General features: G+C 42.9%; 1 protein-coding gene across 1 annotated transcript in view; it reads right to left on the reverse strand.

Annotated features, from left to right (window-relative positions):
* The window catches only part of LOC134929630 (cytidine monophosphate-N-acetylneuraminic acid hydroxylase-like), a 353,512-nt gene that overhangs the window by 173,914 nt on the left and 162,497 nt on the right, over positions 1–17,101 (reverse strand). Inside the window, exon 4 of the mRNA XM_063925213.1 lies at positions 2,070–2,179. Within this exon, the coding sequence (XP_063781283.1) occupies positions 2,070–2,179 (110 nt within the window). The remainder of the gene's footprint in view (positions 1–2,069; positions 2,180–17,101) is intronic.

Below are 17,101 nucleotides of genomic sequence, written 5' to 3' on the forward strand. Positions count from 1 at the left end.
TACAAATTTCACAGATTTTTTTGCTAAGCAATTGGGTATGATTCATTGCCCCGCCTGAATTGTGTGACATTACATTTTCAGGTGAGAGGAGTGTATAGTGGATGTTATAATGGTAAGAGGGAACTATAATGTGGCATAATCTGAACTGGGGGTACTGTAATGTGTCACACTCTGATCTGCTCAATGTAATGTGGAGGGATCTATAATGTCACATTATAAGACCTGTGGAACTTTAATGTAGCACAATATGACATGAAGGTACTATGGTGTGGCATAATATGAATTTTGGCAGTGTAACATGTCATAAATTAATCTGGAGGGCACACTGGCAGCCCTACAATGTGACATAATGTAAACTAGGTAACTATGATACTTCATAAAATGAACAAGGCCATTATCACGAGGCATAATATTAACTAGGGCACTACTATGGTTCAGAACATTACTAGGGCACTACTATGGGGAATAGAATTTATAACTGCTATGGAGAGGTGTCTCTCAAAAAGCATTGGGACACAGGGGTACCTTCAATATGTTGCTATGGGGCCCACAAAGTTCTGGTTATGCCCCTTGGGTGGCAACGGTCCCAACCCAGGGAATTCCAGGCCTAGGCTGAGCAGTTTGGGGCAACATTGTGTGTCTCTCTACTATATCCTTATCCCCCTAGATCAGGGTTGTCCAAACTTTTTGCAAAGAGGGTCTGATTTGGATACACAAATGCACCCAGCAGTGCTGCCAAATACACAAATGCCCACAGCAGTGCTGCCAGATACACAAATGGACTCAGTGCTGCCAGATACACAAATGCCCCCAGTGCCAGATACACATGATATGCCCCCAGCAGTGCTGCCAGATACATTCATGCTCCCACAGTGCTGACAGATACACATATATGCCCCCACAGTGCTGCCAGATACACATTATATGCCTCCACAGTGCTGCCAGATACACATTATATGCCCCCACAGTGCTGCCAGATACACATTATATGCCCCCAGCAGTGCTGCCAGATACACAAATGCCCACAGTGCTGCCAGATACACATTATATGCACCCAGCAGTGCTGCCAGATATACATTATATGACCCCAGCAGTGCTGCGAGATACGCATTGGAGAACTACTTACAAGTGAAAATGCTTTAGCCCAGAACACCTATGAGGGGGTGAATCACTGAACTTATTGAGACCGCTGATCACCACACAGTGCTGTGGAGCTGCAGTAAAGATGGCCACCGTGATGATCCTCCCTGGTGTCTCCTTTTATAGATTCATACAGACAGAAGAGCTGGGTTTATCTCGGCGGGAGAGGCAACCTCAGCCCTCCTGTCTCACCAGACCATCAGCAGACCAGCCTATAGTCTGCACACAGAGGAGTGGAAGATAGCTGACAGTCATCGTGTAGTGTGGCTGACAGCAACGGGTGGGGACTGTCAGTGCAGTGGGGTGCAGGGGTCTGCAAAGGCAGTGTGCTTGAGAGCTGAGAGCTGAGGGCTGCACAGAGGCTGCAGGCCAGTGGAAATGTGAGCACGGTCCGCAATTGGCCCCTGGGCCGGACTTTGGACATGCCTACCCTAGATGGCCCAGCCTGGTGCTGGTTATAGGAGAATAGGGAGGACCCTACACAGTTTTCCCCCCTACCAGCCTACAATAAAAGGGCCAGGGGTTTGTTAGGGGAGGAGGGAGGGTGTATGTATTTTTTTTTCAAAATATTAACACTTTCATTGCCTTTTAGGCTAATAAAGCATGCACTTATTATAGTGATCTGTGTAGAGCTTCTCCCACACTTGCATGCCTGTGGTAGGTCTATTGTTTGGGATGGTTTCCCATTGTTTTGCTGTCAGTTTTAAAACCGACCATTAGTAAATTTGCGAATCCTATTTTTCTCTATATAAAAAATGATTTGTTGGTCTGACTTTCTAAACTAAAGTGTTTTAAAGTCATGTTTTTGGCTTTCCGTTGATGTTGACTCAACAAATGGTCAGTTTGCAAAATTGATGGAAAATCATCCAAAACCCCAAATCCGACCTTTAATTAATTTACCCCTCAGTGTGGTGTACATTGCTTAGTACCTGTAGCTCTCCTGCTTCCAAATCCATAGGAATTCGGGTATCAGTCTCCCAGGGATTTGGGGGATTAAGTTCCACAAGTGAAATACCATTTTCTTCATCTCTTTCAATGACTGTCCAAAAACAAAACAAAAAGTGGTCTATATTAACTGCTACCATGATGTATTTGTTTGGAGCTATAAATAACTTAAAATAAATATACAATAAAAGTACAGTATAAACATAGAAAGGTACTTAACGATATGAAATCTGACTCAATGCGCATGAAACCATCATGTGCAGCTGCGTTGCATAATAATTGGGTCAGAGTACATTCAACGCCGCTGCCCTAACCGTCTCCATTGTGCCGCAGATGGATCTTGTTGATGGTGCGTGAACATCTTACATGTGCATGCTGCTCTTAAATCCACTGAACAGCACTGTCACGTGCCTACCACTACATGTGTACCAGACTATAGGAGTGTGTCATTCAGCTGGAGGGCATTCTGGTCAATGAAACAGCCACTCCATGTCCGGGATCATATTGTTTTATTACATTTGGCTACAGTTTTTATTGGGACTGATTCGTTATTTCTTTACAATGTAAGAGGCACCTTACACAAAGAATGTTTTATAAATTTTTTTAACTCCACGTTATGCTTACAGTATACTGTAGTTTATCTGAATCTGAATCTGCAACTCTAATCATGAGGTGTAGGGGAGATGTACTAAGCCTTAAAAAAGTGATACATTTCACGGTGATAAAATACCAGCCAATCAGTTCCTAACTGCCATGTTACAGGCTGGGTTTGAAATCTGACAGGAACTGATTGGCTGGTACTTTATCACTGTGCAGTTTATCACTTTTAAAGGCTTAGTACATCTGACCCAGGGGCAGATGTATTAAGCCTGCAGAAGGCATAAAAAAGGGATAAAGTGGTGATAAGTGCAAGGTAATAACGCACCTGCCAATCAGCTCCAATATATAAATCAACTGTTAGTAGCTGATTGGCTGGTGCGTTATCACCTTGCACTTATCACTTTTTTATCACTTCTTTATGCCTTCTCCAGGCTTAATGCATCTGCCCCAGTGTATGATACACATTTTATTCCTGAAATTTGCATTCATTGTACAATACATTTGTGCATTGATTAGTATGGTTATTATTTGTATATTGACGTTCATTCTACAGTATTAAAGACATAATTTTTATTTTATAAATACAGTGTCTGATACCTGTGTCTTTATTATATCTGCCATATCAGATATGGGGGTTTATGTAGGATATTACACAAGCCCAGAGGTGTTTTCATGTTTATGTACAGTGGTATTTTAGTATCCTGCACCAGACTTCAAATATAATTATTGATACGTTCAATTCATAAAGAACCAGCCACTAAAGATTAATCCTCTATAATAGGTTTATAGTTTATGGTGCTGGAGGTGCTCCAAACAATCAAAACCTTAACATGTTAATATCTAATTATTGACAGTTTAAAAAAAAAGAAAGATTACTTTTTTGGAGCACTCGTTACTATTTTGTATATGTGATAATTCAGTTGATATGATTGTTAACTTTAAAATGTAACTTTTAATATTCTTACTTAATATAATAGGGGTAAGTAATTGTGATTTGTGTGACTTTGTAAATAATTATATATATGTATATATATATATGTCACCCCTTCCTTATTCTAAATATATATTAAAGGACAATATTTGTCTCCATGGTGAATTTTTTTTATGAATGACATTTTTACTTAAATCCAATGTATGGATAATCAATGCCTACAGCTTAGATCAAAGTAACATAAGTAGTTAATTTAGGGCATAATTATTCACCTATTGGCCCTCATTCCGAGTTTTCGCTCGGTATTTTTCATCGCATCGCAGTGAAAATCCGCTTAGTACGCATGCGCAATGTTCGCACTGCGACTGCGCCAAGTAACTTTACTATGAAGAAAGTAATTTTACTCACGGCTTTTTCTTCGCTCCGGCGATCGTAATGTGATTGACAGGAAATGGGTGTTACTGGGCGGAAACACGGCGTTTCAGGGGCGTGTGGCTGAAAACGCTACCGTTTCCGGAAAAAACGCAGGAGTGGCCGGGGAAACGGTGGGAGTGCCTGGGCGAACGCTGGGTGTGTTTGTGACGTCAACCAGGAACGACAAGCACTGAAATGATCGCACAGGCAGAGTAAGTCTGGAGCTACTCAGAAACTGCTAAGTAGTTAGTAATCGCAATATTGCGAATACATCGGTCGCAATTTTAAGAAGCTAAGATTCACTCCCAGTAGGCGGCGGCTTAGCGTGTGTAACTCTGCTAAATTCGCCTTGCGACCGATCAACTCGGAATGAGGGCCATTATTTTAGCAGTGATATGTTTTTGTGGCCGCTACAGCATACAAAACATTTCCATATAAGATTATAGGTTAGGAATCGGTTTTCAACAATATTGATAATTATTTCATAAAACCTTCACCAATCAACACCTATAAATATATTCGGATTGTAAAAAGAATTTTACATAGCTGTCATAGACACACTCGGTATCCGGACTCCAGGTCGACAACAAAAAGGTCGACACACCTTAGGTCGACACCAATTGGTCGACACACATTAGGTCGACATGGACAAAAGGTCGACATGAACAAAAGTTCGTCAGGAACAAGGTCGACATGGAAAAAGGTCGACATGAGTTTTTCACAATTTTTTTCTTTTTTGGAACCTTTTCATACTTAACGATCCTCGTGGACTACGATTGGAACGGTAATCTGTGCCGAGCGAAGGCACCATGCCCGAAGCATGGCGAGCGAAGCGAGCCATGCGAGGGGACGCAGTGCACTAATTGGGGTTCCCGGTCACTCTACGAAGAAAACGACACAAAAAAAACATAAAAAACTCATGTCGACCTTTTTCCATGTTGACCTTGTCCCTGTCGACCTTTTGTCAATGTCGACCTAAGGTGTGTCGACCAATTGACGTCGACCTAAGGTGTGTCGACCTTTTTGTTGTCGACCTGGAGTCCCAGACCCGACACACTCCTATATACAATTTTACAATATAGAATCATCAGACAGTAATCAATGAAAACCCTGAGAAAACAACCCAGGCAGTGGTTCCTTGCTATGCACAACAAGGAGTGTATCACTTTCTTATAGCAGATTCTAAATCAGTACTGACATGATATACAGTATTATTGCTTTCGCTGGATACCTCATAACGACGGATACAGTTTATGCATTCCAGTTACACAGATGGAGGAAAAGTATACCCTCCTAGTTTAACACATTATGCTGCACCTTTTAATTCAATCAGTAAATGCAGCTAGATACCACATAATCACGGATACATTTTATGCATTCTGGCTGCATTAGAAGAGAAAAAGCATGCCCTCCTTATTCAGCACATCACACTGCATCTTGATGTTAAATGCAATCAACAAATGCAAACACAAAGCAGATTTTACAAGATATACTGTACAATGTGGTGTTGGCAATTAAATAAAATTTGCCTGATACAGTATATAGAATCTTATTGGTACCAACTGTAAATACTGTATATATAGTGTTAAACTAGGAGCGTATACTTTTCCTCTATCTGTGTAACTGGAATGCATAAACTGTATCCGTTATTATGAGGTATCCAGCGAAAGCAATAATACTGTATATCATGTCAATACTGAATTAGAATCCTAAAGACCATCTGCTATGAGAAAGTGATATACTCTTTGTTGTGCATATTTACAGGTGTTGATTGGTGAAGGTTTTATGAAATAATTATCGATAAGATTGAAAACCGATTCCTAACCTATAGTCTTATATGGAAATGTTTTGTATGCTGTAGCGGCCATTACAACATATCGCTGCTAAAATAATAGGCAAATAATTATGCCCTAAATTAACTACTTATGATACTTTAATATAAGCTGTATGATTTAGGCATTGATTATCCATACACTGGATTTAAGTAAAAATTTAATTCATACAAAAAATTCACCAAGGAGACAAATATTGTCCTTATATATTTAAAATAAGGAGGGGGTGACATATATATAATTATCAATTTAATCATCATGTATACAAATTATTAAAAAGTGCTCCAAAACAAGCAATCTTTCTTTTTTGGCAAATGCCAATAAGTAGTTATTAACATGTTTTCATTTTTAAAAGCACAGTTTCTCATCATGTAAAATAACTGGGTCCTCCAATTACATAGCTCTTCTGTTTGTCTATTAATCTACTCTCATCTTGTGGAAAAATTTATCATAACCCTATCAGTCCAGTAATTGCTATTTACAGGAAACATTACAGGAACATCTAGCATATCATGACTTTATCACAATGCATGCTCATACAGTACTATTTATCTCCTTGTCATCATAACCGTAACTGCTGAAATTACTAATATTTTGCCTCTAGTGCCTTAATTAACAGTGGGAACCTTTTTAAGAACATATTGCAAAAGTGCTTCTTTCATAAGATTCAGCATATTTCTGTATATAGATTTAACTGTAAAAAATTATGTTAAATGAAATATAAAAATTCAAGCACCAACTGTTCAAAATAGTTCTCTATTCACAATTGTTGACATTAAGTCACTTAACTTTGTGTCTAAAAAAAAACATGTTGCCATGCAAAGGGAGCAAATACATTTAAGTCTTTTCTGTGCAGGGTAAATACTGGCTGCTTTTGCATGTAGCCCACAAATGTTAGAAAGCTTTATTTTTACACTGAAATTTAGATTTCAGTTTGAACACACCCCTTAAATCTATCTCCCTCTGCACGTGTTACATCTACCCCACATGAATCAGGCCTAAATCTGGAGGTAATCCACAGCTAAAATTGTTAAAACACACACATTTTTACAGTTTTTATTGAACTCTACACAGTTTGAACTAATGAACACACTTGTGGCATCAGGGCTGCCATAAGAAATTGTGGGGCCCGTGACTGATAAAATGAGTAAAGGTGGGATGCAGAGGTGGGCGGAGCTGTGAATAATGTGGGTGGAGCTACATCAGGAGTGGGAAATCAATTGGTGCGTAAACCAGTTTAAAAAAAAAACCTGTCAAACTTTGGGCTTTGGGTTGGGTGTCATAACATGTTACTCTATCATATAATATATGGAACTATACAAATACAGAAATACAAGAGAGAAAATTGCTGTAAATTCACACACACACAGAAAACCTAATTAAATATATAGGGAAAGCCACATCAATTGCAAATACACATACTTGCCTGGCAGTGTTGGACTGAGGCATGTAGGGCCCACCGGGGGAATGTAGTGGTAGGGGCCCATGTTTAGGGGTGTGGCCAGTCTGCTGAGGGGAGTGGTCTGCTACCTCATTGGTTTGACTAACCATTAGAGAGTACAACGTCTGGGCCCCTTCATAAATATATACAGTAATTCAGATGCTGCATGCATGATAATGTACCAGATTAATAACAGCAAAGCACTGTAGAAAATACACCATAGTCCTGTATAAGGTAACATACTGTATGTATAATGCATAATTCAAGTGCACAGTCTAGAACCTGATCCTTAGAGCAGGAGATTGGGCCCACCGGTGGTTTCCCCTGTACCCCTGTGGGCCAGTCCAAGCCTGTTGCCTCGTATCCCATAAGTGATAAGAGACTCCTAATTTTCTGGGCAGTCCCCAGCACCCACGGAAGAGTGGGCAGATTTCCTGCATCCCACCCACTTCTCACTGAAGTGGGCAGTATGAGGAGATTATACGTGAACTGTGATGCGGTATAGAGCAGGCGGGCTTAAGGATACAAAATTGTGTCATTTAGCCCCACCCCCTCATCATGTACCAGCAAATTATGTCATTTTGGGGGAGTGGACTAGTGACTTACAGCCTAGCCCCACCCCCAGTAGGTGCAAGCAGGATCTCCTCTCCGGAGAGGCCGCCCAGCATGCTACCCACTGCCCACCCACTGCGATTTTGCGGTAATTGCGATCGTACCGCAATTAGAGCATGATCACAGAAACTGTGGATGATGCCTGATAACACAGCCTGGCTACGACGGCAGGAGTCCTGCCACCAAGTTTTTGATCGAAAGCGGCTGCTTCCCCGTTTCCCCAACACCAGCCCAAAAATGCTTGGTTGCCGCTACGCGAACGCCTCAACCTGTCAATCAGGCAGAGACTTTCGAAGTTAATGTGACCCAATCACATTAACTGTGCACGCATGTGCAGTGCAGTACCTGCATGTGTGCAGATCTGCCGCCACTGGGGTTATTGCAGTCACATAGATTAGCCATGTGACCGGAATAACCTTCTTAGCTCACATTATATAGGCCAAAAGGAACCACTAAATAGTGCGTGTAAAATAAGTGTCCGTAATAACTCTGCTGTGCATTTATCTGTAAATGTGGCTGGCATTCCATTCCTGGTGGTTTCGTCTGTTGTTCTTTATCTGCACCACCATCTTGGATTGTATCACATGATCCGTTTAACCAGCTCACCTCAAATCCAGTCACATGTTTCACCTATCTTATCAGTGCTTAAAGTACCCTATTTAAACCAATAACTGCTACCTAAATAACACTCACCAGCGCAGCTGCACCTATTTGTTTTTTGTTCTAATGAATAAGACTGACTACATTTGTATATTGTAGAGATCTTCTTACAAATAAATGACTTCACACTGGTCTGCTTAGTCATATGGCTTTAGTCATCACAAATGTTATAATAGCACATTTGTATATATGAGATGGCTTCCTGACACTTTAAGCCCTAGTTATTATCTGGCTGCTAGTCAGCGCTGGATGCCCCGCCCACTGGATTCCACAATCCTTTAATCCTTCTCACACTCTATAGCAATCACACCCATGTAGTGCAGCTGTGTGTAAAACCACAAGTCAAACAATAAATGAAATAGTAACTTGCACCCTAGCTGCAGCTTGGCACTCGCCCAAAAGAGCACAACTTCTTTCTAGATATAACAATAAGCAGAAGAGCAATCTCCAAGCACTGCTATACAAGTTTCAGATCCGTGTGTCTCCACGATCCTCAAAAAAACATAATAAAAAGACACATCCATTAACGAATTTCAAAGCTTGCTGCAGATCCTGAGTTGTGTCACCAGAAACTGACCTGTATTAAAAAGGATGCGTTCCCATAAATGTTTCTTTTAAAACTCCATATATCTGGATAGTATAATCTCAAGATTATTCACATATGGCCCATCTGAACACGGCTTACCTTTATAATAAGCCCTATGTGCACTGAAAGGTATCTTTGAGTTCTCGCTTGTACACGGACCTTTTATACCACCATCAGACGGCTCCAATGTATTGATAGACTAGCAGACTTAAAAAAACTTATTTCATCTTAAAAATAAAATTGATTTTCACAAACACTGTGAAACATAAAAAAAACAAAACTAAAAAAACATAAAAAGTCCAATGATATACAACATAGGAGGCACCCTGAACTGGCAAGACCACTTCCACTAACACCCCTTAGATGGAATGGGGGAATGATACCAGACAATATGGGACTAGGATAGAAAAACCTGTGGAATGGGTACCAATATCAGCGGTGTGGTCAAGCCTGGGGTCCTCCTGTAGCAGCACCAATGTGTTTCGGATATAATCCTTCCTCAGGGTGTACAGTGGAAGCGATGTCCCCCCCGGTCTTTTATACCTCTTGGCACTGTCACATGACCATGTCAGCCAACGGGTTATCACTACCTTCAAAACATATTAATAATACACACAAAATAATTTAAAATGCATCATCATATACACGTCTATGTCACAACACTGCTGTCTATCTAGCGTTATACTAAAACATATCCATACAAATTCATAATTATATTCAATTGGTTCCATGTGAAGTCTGGAGTGGATCCATTTAAATCATATTCCCCAATGAGTCCGTATTATATTCCAGGGTGGCGATGTCCAGGATTTATATGTGTCCCACCGATCATGTGACTACAAGCTCCGATGGTTAAACAATGCTCCCTTCTTGTTTGTATCCATTTCCATGGATACCGCACGTATCCCTCTCCTCCACTGCATGTGGATTGTCCGGAAGTATATGAAGTCGGGAACTCACGTCATGCATTCCTGAAGTTCTTCTGGTGTTTGGAACGCAACGCGGCAGTCCCTTACTGCCACAGCGGTAAAATCCTTGATGCAGACAGACATATGTGAAGAAAGGGGGATACATATTAGTATTATATTCTCCCTCTCTTATACATAACAGATATTACAATTATATTGTACAAATATCACTATATTATTACCAGCATCTAAACCACCTTAGCAGAGGTAGGTCCGCCACCTCCACAAAAATACAACGGAGTTTAAGTCCTAAGTGCCATAACATGCACCTTAAATATACCTAAATCTCATATATATGGGTGGATAAACAATAACCTCTTTACCATTATACCAACACCATCTACAAAGATCTACACATATTAAAAACATGTCCACCTAAAAACCTTATGGTATATTGAAATGCAGATAATAACTGGGAAATTATTGGAATATTATGGTAATATAATTTATAAGATTATAATATATGCTGCTATAGGCCAACAGAATTTTCTCCCCAGTCCCTATAGGTACTGTTAATATTTACATAAATGGGTTTATATTCTACAGAAACCATTTGGTCTCAAACTCAACATTGAGGCCCTTTGGATGTAAGGTTTTTAATTCCTAAATCTTCCTCATCTCAGCTTTTGCCAATCTCTCCTCATCAACATTTTTGCGCCAATTAGAGTTAATGCACAATATAGCACAAAAATTCAACAACTGGTTCATATTGCATGTTCCTAAAATGCAAGGAAACATTATGCATCTCCAATCCTTTTTTAAAGTTGCGGACATGTTCCGCCATGCGCACCTCGAGCGCCCTTGTGGTACGTCCCACATATTGGGAGCCACAAGAGCACTCAAGTAAGTACACACAATTTTTGGTGGAACAAGTCACAAAATCCTTGATAGGGTATACTTGATTGGTTTGTGTAGATCTGTACTCTCTTTTACTCTGCAGTTGCGGCACATAATACATGTGCCACACGCAAAAATGTTTTATTTATTATGTTTTTAACTATTTCAGACCCTTTTACACAGATAAGCATGCACGGATCTCACTGATCCGTGCATGACTATCTGAACACGCCAGCAAAAAGCAGGTCTCTTTGAAAGCACCTTTTTTTAACAAATTCTATGCTTTCATGGCAGTGTTTGGCTATTGTCGGCAGTGATTGAGAATACACATTCTTAGTAAATTACCGAGTTGTATAAAATAAAAGCCGCGTTTGACCGATTGTCTATTCATTCGTATTTATGAACTCTGCCGGGAAAAACAATACGAATAGCCCTAACACTGCCGAGATTTGTGTTTAGTAAATTCCCATGAAACACTTAGAATAAAAATACAAACTCAAATTAAATTGGGACCTTAGTAAATATACCCCAAGGAGAGCACCAAGGACAGAGGCATATCTTTTATTACTTGGTTTAATAGCCAGCTCAAACAAATCAAAAGGATATTAAAATGACATTGGGATATCCTTAATAGGGATCCTGAGCTAAAATGTCACATATCTGATAGGCCTAGCTTTATTTATAGAAAAGCTAGGAACCTAAAAGATAGTGTGGTTAGCAGTGTCTTGGCTGCTCCCAGAATGCAAACTAGAATTAAATCTAAGGGTTTCTACATGTGCTGCACATGTATTATGTGCCACAACTGCAGAGGAAAAGAGAGTAAAATAACAGAGTACAGATCTACACAAACCAATCAAATATACCCTATCAAGGATTTTTTGACTAGTTCCACCAAAAATTGTGTGTACTTACGTGAGTGCTCTTTGGCTCCCAATATGTGGGACGTACCACAAGGGCAGTCAAGGTGCGTATGGCGGAACATGTCCGCAACATCAAAAAAGAATTGGAGACGCATAATGGGGATCATTCCGAGTTGATTGCTCGCTTGCTATTTTTTGCAGGGCTGTAATCAAATAGTCGCCGCCTATGGGGGAGTGTATTTTCGCTTTGCAAGTATGCGAACGCTTGTGCAGCCGAGTGGTACAAAAACAGTTTGTGCAGTTTCTAAGTAGGTCTGAATTTACTCAGCCGCTGTGATAAATTCAGCCTGTCCGGTCCCAGAACTAACGTCAGACACCCGCCCTGCAAACGTTTGGACATGCCTGCGTTTTTCCAAACACTCCCTGATAACGGTCAGTTGACACCCATAAATGCCTTCTTCCTGTCAATCTTCTTGCGATCGGCTGTGCGAATGGATTCTTTGTTAAATCCATCGCCCAGCACCAATCCGCTTTGTACCCGTACGACATGCCTATGCATTGCAGTGCATACGCATGCGCAGTTTTGACGAGTTGTGACCTGGTTGCAGCGCTGCAAAAAATAGCTAGCGTGAGATTAACTCAGAATGACCCCCAATGTTTCCTTGCATTTTAGGAACAAGCATAAATGCAATATAAACCAGCTGTTGAATTTCTCTGACGTCCTAAGTAGATGCTGGGGACTCCGTCAGGACCATGGGGAATAGCGGCTCCGCAGGAGACAGGGCACAAAAGTAAAAGCTTTAGGATCAGGTGGTGTGCACTGGCTCCTCCCCCTATGACCCTCCTCCAAGCCTCAGTTAGATTTTTGTGCCCGGCCGAGAAGGGTGCAATCTAGGTGGCTCTCCTAAAGAGCTGCTTAGAGTAAAAGTTTTGTTAGGTTTCTTATTTTCAGTGAGTCCTGCTGGCAACAGGCTCACTGCTACGAGGGACTTAGGGGAGAGAAGTGAACTCACCTGCGTGCAGGATGGATTGGCTTCTTAGGCTACTGGACACCATTAGCTCCAGAGGGAGTCGGAACACAGGTCTCACCCTGGGGTTCGTCCCAGAGCCGCGCCGCCGACCCCCTTGCAGATGCCGAAAAGTGAAGAGGTCCAGAAACCGGCGGCAGAAGACTTTTCAGTCTTCATAAGGTAGCGCACAGCACTGCAGCTGTGCGCCATTGTTGTCAGCACACTTCATAGCAGCGGTCACTGAGGGTGCAGGGCGCTGGGGGGGCGCCCTGGGCAGCAATGATAGTACCTTATTCTGGCTAAAAATACATCACATATAGCCTCTGGGGGCTATATGGATGTATTTAACCCCTGCCAGGTCTCAGAAAAACGGGAGAAGAAGCCCGCCGAAAAGAGGGCGGGGCCTATTCTCCTCAGCACACAGCGCCATTTTCCCTCACAGAAATGCTGGTGGGAAGGCTCCCATGCTCTCCCCTGCACTGCACTACAGAAACAGGGTTAAAACAGAGAGGGGGGGCACTGATTTGGCGATATGACTATATATATATTAAAATGCTATAAGGGAAAAACACTTATATAAAGGTTGTCCCTGTATAATTATAGCGTTTTTGGTGTGTGCTGGCAAACTCTCCCTCTGTCTCCCCAAAGGGCTAGTGGGGTCCTGTCCTCTATCAGAGCATTCCCTGTGTGTGTGCTGTGTGTCGGTACGTGTGTGTCGACATGTATGAGGACGATGTTGGTGAGGAGGCGGAGCAATTGCCTGTAATGGTGATGTCACTCTCTAGGGAGTCGACACCGGAATGGATGGCTTATTCAAGGAATTACGTGATAATGTCAACAGAGACGGCCGGCAAACAAAAAGTACCTGTCCAGGCGTCTCAAACACCGTCAGGGGCTTTAAAACGCCCATTTACCTCAGTCGGTCGACAGACACAGACACGGACACTGATTTCAGTGTCGACGGTGAAGAAACAAACGTATTTTCCTTTAGGGCCACACGTTACTTGTTAAGGGCAATGAAGGAGGTGTTACATATTTCTGATACTACAAGTACCACAAAAAAGGGTATTATGTGGGGTGTGAAAAAACTACCTGTAGTTTTTCCTGAATCAGATAAATTAAATGAAGTGTGTGATGATGCGTGGGTTTCCCCCGATAGAAAATTATTGGCGGTATACCCTTTCCCGCCAGAAATTAGGGCGCGTTGGGAAACACCCCTTAGGGTGGATAAGGCGCTCACACGCTTATCAAAACAAGTGGCGGTACCGTCTCCAGATAGGGCCGTCCTCAAGGAGCCAGCTGATAGGAGGCTGGAAAATATCCTAAGAAGTATATACACACATACTGGTGTTATACTGCGACCAGCGATCGCCTCAGCCTGGATGTGCAGAGCTGGGATGGCTTGGTCGGATTCCCTGACTAAAAATATTGATACCCTTGACAGGGACAGTATTTTATTGACTATAGAGCATTTAAAGGATGCATTTCTATATATGCGAGATGCACAGAGGGATATTTGCACTCTGGCATCAAGAGTAAGTGCGATGTCCATATCTGCCAAAAGATGTTTATGGACACGACAGTGGTCAGGTGATGCAGATTCCAAACGGCACAAAGATGTATTGCCGTATAAAGGGGAGGAGTTATTTGGGGTCGGTCCATCGGACCTGGTGGCCACGGCAACTGCTGGAAAATCCACCGTTTTTACCCTAAGTCACATCTATGCAGAAAAAGACACCGTCTTTTCAGCCTCAGTCCTTTCGTCCCCATAAGAGTCATATCTGCCCAGGGATAAAGGAAAGGAAAGAAGACTGCAGCAGGCAGCCCATTCCCAGGAACAGAAGCCTTCCACCGCTTCTGCCAAGTTCTCAGCATGACGCTGGGGCCGTACAGGACCCCTGGATCCTACAAGTAGTATCCCAGGGGTACAGATTGGAAAGTCGAGACGTTTCCCTCTCGCAGGTTCCTGAAGTCTGCTTTACCAACGTCTCCCTCCGACAGGGTGGCAGTATTGGAAACAATTCACAAGCTGTATTCCCAGCAGGTCATAATCAAAGTACCCCTCCTACAACAAGGAAAGGGGTATTATTCCACACTATATTGTGGTACTGAAACCAGAAGGCTCGGTGAGACCTATTCTAAATCTGAAATATTTGAACACTTACAAAGGTTCAAATCAAGATGGAGTCACTCAGAGCAGTGATAGCGAACCAGGAAGAAGGGGACTATATGGTGTCCCGGGACATCAGGGATGCTTACCTCCATGTCCCAATTTGCCCTTCTCACCAAGGGTATCTCAGGTTTGTGGTACAGAACTGTCACTATCAGTTTCAGACGCTGCCGTTTGGATTGTCCACGGCACCCCGGGTCTTTACCAAGGTAATGGCCGAAATGATGATTCTTCTTCAAAGAAAATGGACGACCTCCTGATAAGAGCAAGGTCCAGAGAACAGTTGGAGGTCGGAGTAGCACTATCTCAAGTAGTTCTACGACAGCACGGGTGGATTCTAAATATTCCAAAACCGCAGTTGTTTCCGACGACACGTCTGCTGTTCCTAGGGATGATTCTGGACACAGTCCAGAAAAAGGTGTTTCTCCCGGAGGAGAAAGCCAGGGAGTTATCCGAGCTAGTCAGGAACCTCCTAAAACCAGGAAAAGTGTCAGTGCATCATTGCACAAGAGTCCTGGGAAAAATGGTGGCTTATTACGAAGCAATTCCATTCGGCAGATTCCACGCAAGAACTTTTCAGTGGGATCTGCTGGACAAATGGTCCGGATCGCATCTTCAGATGCATCAGCGGATAACCCTATCTCCAAGGACAAGGGTGTCTCTCCTGTGGTGGTTACAGAGTGCTCATCTTCTAGAGGGCCGCAGATTCGGCATTCAGGATTGGATGTTGGTGACCACGGAGGCCAGCCTGAAAGGCTGGGGAGCAGTCACACAGGGAAAAAATTTCCAGGGAGTGTGATCAAGTCTGGAGACTTTTCTCCACATAAATATACTGGAGCTAAGGGCAATTTATAATGCTCTAAGCTTAGCAAGACCTCTGCTTCAAGGTCAGCCGGTATTGATCCAGTGGGACAACATCACGGCAGTCGCCCACGTAAACAGGGCGGCACAAGAAGCAGGAGGGCAATGGAAAAAACTGCAAGGATTTTTCGCTGGGCGGAAAATCATGTGATAGCACTGTCAGCAGTGTTCATTCCGGGAGTGGACAACTGGGAAGCAGACTTCCTCAGCAGGCACGACCTCCACCCGGGAGAGTGGGGACTTCATCGGGAAGTCTTCCACATGATTGTGAACCGTTGGGAAAGACCAAAGGTGGACATGATGGCGTCCCGCCTGAACAAAAAACCGGACAGGTATTGCGCCAGGTCAAGAGACCCTCAGGCAATAGCTGTGGACGTTCTGGTAACACCGTGGGTGTACCAGTCGGTGTATGTGTTCCCTCCTCTGCTTCTCATACCTAAGGTACTGAGAATTATAAGACGTAGAGGAGTAAGAACTATACTCGTGGCTCCGGATTGGCCAAGAAGGACTTGGTACCCGGAACTTCAAGAGATGCTCACAGAGGACTCATGGCCTCTGCCGCTAAGAAGGGACTTGCTTCAGCAAGTACCATGTCTGTTCCAAGACTTACCGCGGCTGCGTTTGACGGCATGGCGGTTGAACGCCGGATCCTAAGGGAAAAAGGCATTCCGGAAGAGGTCATTCCTACCATGGTCAAAGCCAGGAAGGAGGTGACCGCACAACATTATCACCACATGTGGCGAAAATATGTTGCGTGGTGTGAGGCCAGGAAGGCCCCATGAAGAAATTTCAACTCGGTCGATTCCTGCATTTCCTGCAAACAGGAGTGTCTATGGGCCTCAAATTGGGGTCCATTAAGGTTCAAATTTCGGCCCTGTCGATTTTCTTCCAGAAAGAATTGGCTTCAGTTCCTGAAGTCCAGAAGTTTGTCAAGGGAGTACTGCATATACAACCCCCTTTTGTGCCTCCAGTGGCACTGTGGGATCTCAACGTAGTTCTGGGATTCCTCAAATCACATTGGTTTAAACCGTTCAAATCTGTGGATTTGAAATATCTCACATGGAAAGTGACCATGATGTTGGCCCTGGCCTCGGCCAGGCGAGTGTCAGAATTGGCGGTTTTGTCTCACAAAAGCCCATATCTGATTGTCCATTCGGACAGGGCAGAGCTGGGGACTCGTCCCCAGTTTCTCCCTAAGGTGGTGTCAGCGTTTCACCTGAACCAGCTTATTGTG

This window comes from Pseudophryne corroboree, chromosome 5 (genome assembly GCF_028390025.1).
Source record: "Pseudophryne corroboree isolate aPseCor3 chromosome 5, aPseCor3.hap2, whole genome shotgun sequence".
Classification (NCBI taxonomy): domain Eukaryota; kingdom Metazoa; phylum Chordata; class Amphibia; order Anura; family Myobatrachidae; genus Pseudophryne; species Pseudophryne corroboree.